Source organism: Notechis scutatus, chromosome 4 (genome assembly GCF_049901735.1).
Source record: "Notechis scutatus isolate UNSWTSFEM ecotype Mainland chromosome 4, rNotScu1.2, whole genome shotgun sequence".
NCBI lineage: Eukaryota > Metazoa > Chordata > Lepidosauria > Squamata > Elapidae > Notechis > Notechis scutatus.
Window position 1 is genome coordinate 119396435 of NC_142012.1, and position 12219 is coordinate 119408653.

General features: G+C 34.5%; 1 protein-coding gene across 5 annotated transcripts in view; it reads left to right on the plus strand.

The window, feature by feature from the left end:
* Positions 1 to 12219, plus strand: part of LOC113412787 (VPS10 domain-containing receptor SorCS1) — a 432049-nt gene that overhangs the window by 401857 nt on the left and 17973 nt on the right. For all 5 annotated transcript variants that reach the window (XM_087964588.1, XM_087964591.1, XM_087964587.1 and 2 more), the window contains exons 21-23: positions 458 to 581; positions 6240 to 6352; positions 8696 to 8827. In XM_087964588.1, the coding sequence (XP_087820714.1) occupies positions 458 to 581; positions 6240 to 6352; positions 8696 to 8827 (369 nt within the window). The remainder of the gene's footprint in view (positions 1 to 457; positions 582 to 6239; positions 6353 to 8695; positions 8828 to 12219) is intronic.

Sequence of the window (12219 nt, forward strand, 5' to 3'; positions counted from 1 at the left end):
AAAGGTTAGAGGGTCTACCTTTAATGAGCCATTTTTAGGGGCTTTACTAACAGAAAAGAAATAGAATGGAAGTTCTAATGTGCACCCTCCATATTAACAAATTTCTTATTTTGAATTGGCTGGATGCAGAAAAAGAATACATGAGTTTAACTTTTTAAACTCAAGACAAGCATTTGTTTATTATCACTAACTTTTAGCATCTTATGAGTTTATCCATTGTTTTCTAGATATGTTTTAGGAAACTTTTCTAGATGATAGGTTTCATAGTCTACAGAACCTTTCGTGATTTATGCTTCTGCATACAATTGAAAAATGTAAGAAAAATAAATCTGTAACAATATCTTCTTAATGATTCTTTGGATATCTTTAATCCCAGTTTGTTTTTATCAACATGTTTGTCTTGGCTTTTAATTACTAAATTAATTCTTTTTCTTGTTTCTTTTTTATGTATTTGCAGCCATTAATTACTCTAGAAGGGAGTATCACATTTACTTTCTCTACAGAAGGTATGAACATAATCACAGTACAAGTTTCTGCAGGAAATACAATTCTGCAAGACACCAAGATGATTGCAGTATATGGTGAGCCTTGTTTTCTTCACTCTTGTTTATTTATTCCTTAGGTTTCCATGGCCATTTTCCCTTTGCTATGTTCTTGGCTTGAAAAAAAATACACAAGGACAAAAGTATACAAGACAACTATATGACAATCAGATCAATCAAGAGCTTTGAAGTTGAACTCATATATATTATCTTTTTAAAGTTCAGAGATCTATTTATCTTTCACAAAGTGCATTCTTTGTATTTCACAATAGATTTACACCCAGATAAATTCTTACTTTTCAGCAATTCACACCTGGGTCATATATTGAAACAGAAATAAATACATGATTTTGACAGAGAGCTGCATTTTGAATTTTTATAAATTCCCCTCAGTGAATATTTTTGTTGATACAGTGAAATCACCAAGAAAAAAGTTTAAGGTTTAGGGACAAAGAAACAAATCAAGACATCAGGTCTTATTTTGACCAAAAACTGGGAGGATAATCTGAATGCTTTGTTCAGTTTCCAAAAATGACTAGGCAACTCATATGGCTTGTGGATCACAGTCGCTCTCTTTTTAACAGCTTATTCTCTGTTCTGTTAGAGGTTCTTTAGTGTTGCATGTAAACATAATAGTTCTCTGATATGAGGAACCCAAATATATTTTTTGCCATGGAAAAGAGGATTGGCCCAAGATTAATTTTGCTCTCTGAGCAAAATTCAATGCACAAAAGCTACTAAGTAACACAAAGTTTTATTCTGTTCAAACAGTCCAGGCAATTTATTCAACAAAAATATAATCAAAACAAAAAAATCTCCAATAAAATATTTATCTTCATTAACTTGAAAAAATATAACCCCCAATTAATAGCAATAGCACTTAGATGAATATACCACTTCACAGTGTTTTACAGCCCTCTCTAAGCACAGTTTAGAGAGTCAGCATGTTGCCCCAAACAATTCGCTCTTCACTTTACCGACCTCAGAAGGATGGAAAGCTGTGTCAACCTTGAGCTGCTCAGAATTGAACTCCTTGAGTGAGCAATGAATTAGCCTGAAGTACTGCATTCTGACTACTGCACCATCATAGCTCTGGTCAATTAAAATATACTTAAAATAAAAAAAGGTATTTCTCAACCCTCAGTCTATTCAGGCAATTTGAAAAGAACCACAAGTGATGGATTAGGGTTAGGGATAAGGATAAAGTTGGTTGAGCAACTGATCTATTAAAACCAGGAAGTGTCTTGATATAAATTATCCCCTAAAACAGGAGTTCAAACTTGCAGTGTCACATTTTCGTCAAGTGATGTTTTGTGACTTTTTCTTCTTCACTAAACCAGAGGTGGGCGTGGCCAGCATCCAGCCCATGGACTGTAAGTTTGACAACCCTGCTCTAGAAGAACAGATTCTGTCTCAATATGATTGTAAGAGATACAGATACAGATAATCAGAGTTGGAAGGGACCTTGTAGGTCATCTAGTCCAACCCCCCGCCCAAGCGGGAGACCCTACACCATTTCTGACAAATGGCAGTCCAATCTCTTCTTGAAAGTCTCAACTGATGGCGCTCCCACAACTTCCGAGGGCAAGCTGTTCCATTGGTTGATTGTTCTCACTGTCAGAAAGTTTCTCCTTATTTCCAGGTTAAATCTCTCCTTGTTCAGTTTCCATCCATTATTCCTTGTCTGGCCTACAGGCACTTTAGAAAATAGCTTGACCCCTTCCTCCCTGTGGCAGCCCCTCAAATATTGGTGACCGCTATCATGTCTCCCCTCGTCCTTCTCTTTACTAGACTAGCCAAGCCCAGTTCCTGCAACCATTCGTTGTATGTTTTAGCCTCCAGTCCCCTAATCATCCTGGTTGTTTTTCTCTGTACTTTTTCTAGAGTCTCAACATCTTTTTTATAATGTGATGACCAAAACTGGATGCAGTACTCTAGGTGTGGTCTTACTAAGGCTTTATCAAGTGGTATTAGTACTTCCCTTGATCTTGACTGTATCCCTCTGTTAATACAATTTAGGATTGCATTAGCTTTTTTGGCTGCTGCTGCACACTGCTGGCTCATATTTAGTTGGTTGTCCACTAAGACTCCAAGATCCCTCTCACAGTTACTGCTATTGAGCCTGGTTTCACCCAGTCTATATATGTACTTTTGGTTTTTCTTGCCTAAGTGTAGGACTTTACTTTTCTCTATATTGAATTTCATTTTATTAGATATGGCCCAGTGTTCTAGTCTTTCAAGATCCATCTGGATCTTGAGCCTATCTTCTTGGGAGTCAAATTAATTGTAAATTAATTATGGCTAAAGGTCCTCTACTTTCTTCAAAATCTTTCCCCAAATGGAAATTTTGGAGACTGGGCTATGTTTCTTTAAAATAGCTGGAATGAAAGATGGCCTCTGCAGAAGCATTAATAGCATATGTTATGATATGTACAGAATAACCCTTGAGTAACAAGGATATGCACATGGAAACATTTATGAGATTAGTTGTGAGTAATTATTCAGCCACACACAGATACACTAATTGAATTAAAGTTTACTTTAAGAAATAGCACAGTCCAATAAACGGTCCTGGTCATATACATTTAACAGTCAAAAGAATATCCAATTACAAAGTCTTCTTACTGGTTGCTTTTGTCATTTACAGTAAACAAAGATATCAAAGTATAAGCATGGCATAAATCTTAGATAGCAACAGAATGTCAGAGAGACAGAATGTCAGAGAGAGCAAGCCATGATCTCTATCTCCCTCTTATGGCAATTCACAATACAATCAACCAATCAGAACATAGTACAAATCAATACAGTAACTTTGTCTTAAAGCTACAAACATACATTGTTGGTTTATATATTGCCAACCCAACTAATTGGTGGACAGATTCCTAACAGCTTAATTCAAGGTAGGTATGTGACTTCTTCTTCCAACCTAGAGGAGTATGTTTTTCCCCACTCCCTTCACTGAATTTATTCCTTAACAGGTTTGACAATCAGTAGGTCTAAGACAATAGAGAAATACACATATTCATTTTCATCATCACCACATACTTTTGAATATGGGTATGTTCAATCACATGTGTGTTTCAATCACAACTATTCTGTCATTCAGTTCAAGGGAATCTTTAGTAGGAATGTTAGCTTACTGTTTGTCTCTTACTACAAACAGAAACAAAATCACTTAGCCATATAAATGGTTGACCTCAATAGGCGCCTCCATTTTTTTCTACAGTATATTTTCTATCTGTGCATAATTTCAAATGCTGAGCATATTACTTTTCTTAAATCCCCACTGAGTTTGCTCATTCTTTACAGCACTACTTTAAAGCAATTGCCATGCTGCTTGTCTTATTTTGAGGGATGTTTTCAAGTGTTTCATCTGAATCCTTTCAAAATACAAACATCCTAATTGCTTTACAAGCTGTCTGTATTTGGAGGAATACTGAAGAAAACACACAAATATACCAAACTACCATATGTGTTTAAAGATATGTAAATGAAGATTTTGTCTAGATTCTTTTTTAAAGTCTCTCTAGTAACTTGGTTCATAGAGCACTAACACTTAATCAGCTGATTACCAATAAGGCTTCAGATTTATCTTCATTTAGAAATTGTTTTGGGTCAGTGAAAAGTTGAAATTGGTTTAATCAGTGGGATTTATACAGAAAACACTATAAATTCAGTGCATAAATCATTGGTTATTTGTTATGTCTGCAGACTTTTTAAATGCCTTAACTCTCTAAAATGGGTGCATAATACAATTACAGCATTACAGTTTGTTAAATGCAGTGGAAAGATGAACATTTAGGAGTTTTTTCTATAGCAAATTTTTCTTCCTTCTCCTCTCATTCTTCCTCAGCTGTGATTATGTGGACCATTGCAATATAGATAATCCTTGACTTACAATAGTTCAGTTAGTGACCATTCAAAATTATAATGAAAAAAGTGACTTATGATCATTGCAATATCCCCAAGGTCACTTGATCAAAATTCAGCTGATTCCTATTTATGATGTTGCAGTGTCACAGGGTTATGTGATCACCATTGTAACCTTCTGATAAGCAAAGTCAATGGGAAAGCCAGATTCACTTAACAATGTGTTACTGACTTAACAACGGCAGAGATTCATTTAACAGTTGTGGCAAGAAAAGCCATAAAAATGGGGCAGAATTCATTTAACAACTATCTTATTTAGCAAGACAAATTTTGGACTCAGTTACAATTATAAGTCGATCACTACCTATACTTTAAAAAGATACCTTTGAAATATTTCAATATATAATCCTTTAAAACAGAGGTTGCCAACATTTTGGACCTCAGGGACCACCAAACTCACAAGTTTAAATCCCAGGGACCACTAACTGGTTCTGTTGGTGTGGCCTAATTTGTGGGTGTGGCTTGGTGGTCATGTGAATGGCTGGGCATGGCTTGTATGTAAATATTATAAATATTAATATATTGATTTTTTTTAATAAAAAAGCAACTTTTACCCAAAATCAGGCAAAGCAGGCAGGCAGATTGAGTTGCTCACAGAATCATTCAGTGATCTATCTGCCATCGGCTTCCTAAGTCTGTCACATAAAATTTGCTTGCCGTGAGTCTGCACTGAATAGTAGAACCTTCAGCCCTAATGGAGGTTCGGCTGTGCTTAAAAGCAGAGCCGAAGATCTAAAGACTAGGTAGAAAGTAAGAAATCCAACCATTTCCTGCTTTCTACCTAATCTAAATCTCCCGGCACAGCAAAACCACTGATGGTCGGGGAAAAAAGGAAAAATAGCAATTTAGCAGGCAAGTTTGCTGGGTAAGGAGTGAGTGGGCGGGAAAGATTCCCGCAGGCCATGTGGGTAGCACAGCCTTGTGTTCTTGTGCAGCCTGGATTAATTGCTTTGGGGGGTGCTCTGGAGATGACATTTCTCTGCGGCCCACCAAAATTTTGTCACGGCCCACCAGTTGGCCACGGCCCACCAGTTGGCAACCATTGCTTTAAAATATGCCAAAGTTCTTTCAAGTGTCCTTTTTTTCATAAGATGTTTGTAGTTAAACTCCAAGTAACTAATTCAGAAATAATGACAAGAAACATATTGCATCCTAGGAATCATGTAAAAAGCTCTTTAGTTGGTGATTTAGGCTTAAGCGAAACTTACTGTATTATAGGGCCTCACAAAAGTTTACAATATCAGTTTTCTTATTATGAAAACAAGTTCATTTTACTTATGTTAATAAAAGTGACTGGTTACTTCTTTTGTCAGCATTGTTTGTCTGTATACTATAAATATTTTTAAAATTACATTTAATCACACTACATCATTATTTATGAAAAAAATCCAGCCAGGCAAATGATAAATATGTAATCAGTAAATGCATTCATTTGAAAATAATTTGTATTTTCCACTTTAAATACTTTGCTATTAAATAATTAAAAGGCAAAACGTATGTTTTCAATTTTTTTGTAGTGATCCAAGAATTTCTTTTGGTATGCATATTCATGATACCTTGTGCAACTTTTTAACAAGGGGACTGGTGCCTCAAGAAGTCTAAATTCAGCAGTGATAAATATTTTGGGGGATTTATTAGTTAGAATTTAACATATCAATGTCACCCTCTTTGCCTAAATGTATACTATTTTAACGTGAGCACCATTTAATAGCCTGTGATTCTCTGTTTTTTTCTTTCCATTTCACTCTTTCTTTTTCTCCCTTCTAGAGCATTTTCAGTCTTTACGCATTTCGTTTTCTCCAAATCTGGATGACTATAATCCAGATATTCCTGAATGGAGACGGGACATTAGTCATGTCATCAAAGCCGTTCTAGTTGAGGTAAAAAAAATGTTGCCATATTTTATTATTAATTTCCATGAATTTATTTGAAAGGAGCATTTAGAAGAGTCTGCATCCAATTTAAGACAAAAGAATGATTTATATAAATACTCCTTCCACTTATCAGATTAATATAAACAATTCTCATACATTTAATTTCAGAATTTTTTTAAAAATAAAATTGTATTATTTTTTTTAACTGAAGCTTGTCACAAATGCCTTGGTCTCACATCATTGTAATTGTATTCTTATGTGACATGCTAAAAATAGAGTTGTATTTCTTTTCTTTACTAGCTAGAGAAGAATGTTTAAAATACATAGTTTGGTGACTTTATCTTGTATTCTCATCATTCTATGCAGTCTAAGCCTTACATTTTGTCCATATGGGTCATTGCAGTCTGTCCTGTCCCTGTATTATATAATCATGTAGTTCATTAATCATCCTTCATCATACTTTCTTATTGTTATGGTACAGAATGACATAGATCAAGGGATGTTGATTCCACAAGTCTATTTAGCACAATGGTGCTAAATAGACTTGTGGAATCAATCCATAGTTCTGTTTTACTAATAAAAGTCTGGAATTGATGAGAACAATTCAAGAATGTTATGGAATATAGATTAGGACATTTTCACTCTAAATAGTTTTTAAGTATTGAAGTGTGGAAACAAATGTTCTTGTCAGGATGCGAGTAATATTTTGGTACAAAATTTGAATGTCATAGTTAAGACATAAAAAATGGATAAACATGGGCTACCATATTTAGACTCATCATGATTTTAAGCCTTAGCAGAAAGAGCCATGATGGTGCAGTGGTTAGAATGCAGTATTGCAGGGTAATTATGCTGACTGCTGACTGCCAGCAGTTTGGCAGTTCAATTCTCATTGGCTCAAGGTTGACTCAGCCTTCTATTCTTTTGAGGTCAGTAAAATGAGGACCCAGATTGTTTGGGGCAATATGCTGAGTCTGTAAACTGCTCAGAAAGGGTTGTAAAGCACTGTGAAGTGGTATAAGTCTAAGTGCTATTGCTAAGTTCTATTGCTATCATTATTGAGAATATGACATAATAAATTTATAATACTGATACATGGAATATACATTAAAACTATGCTTTACCATAGGGAGAAGATCTTTTTCTTAAACTGGTCTCATAAATAGAAGGGACCTATTTCAGACTTTTTTTTAATTCGAGGCTGATGAGTTCCAATGGTTTCCAACCTGGATTCAGGTTGGAGTGGGGGAGGGGAGGGAGTGACATCATTTGTGGTATGATTGATGCAAATTAGATAATGTCATCACACCTTATACCAGATAAAGCATATTTACAACTTTTATGGCTCCCCCTCCCCCCAAAAGTACATTAAGGTACAAGTCTTACTCATAAAATATTATTTCATTCATTTTATATAGCAACCATTTTGATATGTGATTTTAAGTGAGGTACAAAAATTTTTAAAAATAGAAGTCTTAAAGGATTTTAATATAATTAACCATTTTTAGCAGAGGTAGTTAAGTCAGATAGAAATAATAAAGGCAATCAGGATAGTCTTGAAACTGAACATTCCTGACTGAAATGTTGGGGGAAAGGTTTTTAGAGCCTTTTGGTAGACAAGCAGGGTCAGAACAACCAGATTTTTGTGGGGATGTGTGCAGGTGTGTGGCAGAGGTGTCCTGCAATGTATCATATGATAGTGTTTAAAATGATGGAACTCAGAGCATGCCATAACCCTATCAGATCTTACTGAATAGCAAAGATAATTGGAAACAAACGTCTCATATAATAACCAGGCATGGAAGATGTAGATTTGAATGGAATTGTATAAGAGCTTTGGTGACTCAGTGGTTAGAATGCAGTATTACAGGCTAATTCTGCTGACTGCCTGTTGCCTGAAGTTCAGCAGTTTGAATCTCACCAGCTCAAGGTTGACTCAGCCTTCCATCCTTCTGAGGTCGGTAAAATGAGGATCCAGATTGTTGGGGGCAATGTGCTGAATCTGTAAACTACTTAGAAAGGACTATAAAGCATTATGAAGTAGTATATAAGTCTAAGTGCTATTGCTATTTGATGATGAGACTGAGAGCACAAGAAGCAAAAAACAACAACAACCAGTTCTGTGTTTAAAGGTGGTATGCATTTTTATTTATTAAATATAGTAATAACAAATATTAAATGTTGGAATGATGAGATATAAATGAAATAAATGAAATTAGTTGTATTAATAGTCAGTAAATTTAGAAAAAAATGTAATAGAAGACAAGCAATTCAAGTTTATTTTAGCTGCAGAGACAGAACTTTGCCTGTCAGTCTAATGTACTATTATTTTTATTTTCCCCAAATTAGGCAACCATAATTTCTAGTGAACATATTTTGGTAGCAATCCTTCCAGGATTACCCACCTCAGCTGAACTCTTTATTTTGCCCTATAAGAATACCAATGGAGAAAGTAAAGAAACAGCTGAAGATCTGCAACAGGTATCTGGTTTGTTGGTTCTTTTTAGCTTATATAATAATGTTGAACTATTAAGAAATATTCATTAAGCATTTCTGCTTAATGTAAATGAGATCATATACATCTTGAGATCACATACATACTAGAGATCACATACATCTCGTGTTAATATTAATTTATAGCCATTTTTTATTTTTACTTGCATCATTATTCATGATTCTGTAACCGTTCAGTTTTCTCTAAATTGTTTCTGCAGTCACTAAATAAGTACACATTAACAAATTTAGACAAGGGAAAAAAGGCTCAGGATTTCATAGTCTTCATAACCCAGCTTTGTCAACAGCAACTGATATCCTTATCATTATAAGAATATATTACCACAACATTCAGTTCTTGGAGTTTCCTTGGAAGACCACATGGAAATATTAACTGTGTAGATTGAAGTTACCTACCTGCTGGAAGATGATAGCCATTTTAGAGGGTTATTTCTATGCTTGTGTCACTGCAGTTTTAATCAATAGAGTTCAGTTGGTTTTAACTAGTAAACCATGGTTTGGATCCAGGTTTTCTTATCTGGATCTAATCAACCTTAGAATCTACAGCTTAAATAATCTGTTTATTTCAAATCATTCATCTTTTTGAGGGAGGGAGTGGGAAGAAATGAAAACTAGTTGAAATTTTAGATTTCAATGTAACAATATCTATTGAGAACTATTTCTATTTCTACTAGTAGCATACATTTTATAAGACAGGATGAAATGAAAGATTCTGACTTCAAAAAGAATTATACACATACATAAATATATTTTTGATTGAGGATTTCTGTAATATGACAGGGAATGTAAAAGTAGACTTCACATTCTATGGTAGAAAATCTGCAAGCCACAGACAGAATGAAAAAAGGAAATGAGTTGACACATTTTGTTTTATATTCTAAAGAATTCTAACCTAGAAAGGTTTTCATGTTTATTAAGTCTTTGTTGCTTTAGAGGAGCCACAATGACTTGGTGTTCCCAGTTTCTGATAATATTTATATAGTTTTGGTAGAAAGGAATGTGTTAATTTCTTCTCTTGTAAGTCTGTCTACAAAGCCATAATATTAAATTTCTCATTAATGCAAATATATTTTCATTTGAGTAATGAAATCAGTTTATTACTGTATTACATACATGCTTAATCAGCTAGCCAGTTTTACTTTCATTGACTTTGAACTCTAATAATGATAAATTAATTATTTAAAATATATCTAACCAAGATTATATTTTGTTGGATGCCAGCTCTAATAACTTTATATCATTTGGGTACCTATTGAAAATATTAGAATACCTCTAGTGATTTTAGTCTTCCTTATCCCATATGAGAATCTTATGATTCATTAACCACGTGGATAACTTTTTACCCTGAAAGATATAGTATTTAATCATTTTACAAAATAATAATAATAATAATAATAATAATAATAATAATAATAATAATAATAATAATAATAATAATAATAATAATAATAAAAACAGAAGGTTTATATGTGCAGAAACTATATGTCACTGGAAACAGCAATAATTTGATTTTTCAGCTGAAATAAGATTATCTATATTTAGACATTGTTCGTTCAGCTGCAAACTTAAGTATGCCAGCAGTGACACAAACTCAAAGCTTTAAAATTTTTGTGTTGATGATGAGCGTATAAAATTTGTAACTCATGAACCTGAACAAATTTTAGTTCAGGCCATTTTACTTTTCCTGTAAGAATATGTCAAGCACTATTTATTGTTGATATGTATTTTATACTTAACAAAAATGTTATCAGTACAATGCTGATAGACAATCTTTAGCTGGATTGATTGAGTGATTGTGTATCATTGGGTAACCTAGTGATCACATAGGTAGATTTTCTCCATGCTTATCTGTCCCTAACCTAGTCCTTTACGTCTTCCAATAGTGCACTAATAACTTTATTGCTGATTAACTTCTTCTCTTTCCTTCCATATTTCTCAGCTTCTCCAGACAGCTAGATATACAGCATAAGATCTCAAAAATGCCAAGTCTGGTCATTTGTGCCATGAGTGAGAAGTCTGGGTTAATTTATCCAATTATCCATATTTTTTTAAACAGATGTAATAGTATGTAGGAAAACCTTGGGAGATGGGCAAAGAGAAGCTACTTAGGGAACTCTTAGGTAAGTGTCATCATAGCCCCCAGCTGCATAATGACTGCAACATAGTAGCAGAGGTAGTATTCAGCAGGTTCTGACCAGTTCTGGAGAACCGGTAGCAGAAATTTTGAATCGTTTGGAGAATCAACAAATACCACCTCTAACTGGCCCTACCCCCATCTATTCTCTGCCTCCTGAGTCCCAGCTGATTGGCTGTGTCTTTTTGTGTTGCCGTGCACAGGAGAACAGAGCTGCAAATCAGGTTGGTGATGAGGAGGGAATGGGATTTTGCAGTAATATTGCCCCAGGAGTGGGGAGGAAATGGATATTTTACAGTATCCTTCCCCTGCCATGCCCACCAAGCCATGCCCATATAACCGGTAGTAAAAAAATTTGAACCCCACCACTGCATAGTATGAATTTTACTTTCAGACTTGCAAGATTGATGTCAGCCTTACCAGTATGTCATCTCTCCCAGGTAAATCACGCAGGAAACAGAATATACACCCTAGCAGAACGTGCAAACACACAGTTATCACCATCAATTCATCATTGTCAGCAATCCAGTAAAAGCCGGCAAACAGTGAGCTCTCTTGCTCCCTCTTATGGTGATTTTACAACCGCACCCAAAATACTTGGTTTACAGTTTAAAGTGATACATACACTTAAACTCACTAACATAGTTTATATATATTATTTTACCCAAACTAAGTTAGGTAACCAATGTTATCCCTAACATTCTCCCCTTTTGGGTAATATAATAATATATATGTATCTATTTACAATTTCAACCCATAGTTTTCACAATTTTCCTTGTGCTTTACTGCACCTTGGGCTTTTGTAAATCCATCTGCAAAATTTTCTTCAGTCATGCAATAGACCAATCTTATTAGACCATTTTTCACAGATTGTCTAACATTCAAATATCTAAGGTCAGTGTGCTTAGATCTAGTCTTTACAGCAATATTTGTAGCCAACCGTATGGCTGCTTGATTGTCCTCATACACTACAATGGCATCCTTAACAGTTATTCCCATATCTAACAACAACTGTTTATATAGAATTAAATCAGTACATAATAAAGATAAACATGAAAATTCTGCTTCCATTGTGGACATACTTATATGTTGCTGTCTAATTGACCTCCAACCAATCAGTGTTTTACCTAATAGTATAGCCATGCCTGAAGTTGATTTCCTAGTTTTTATATCTGTTGCAAAACTTGCATCAGCATATGCACTTAAAATCAAATCATCTTTTGGC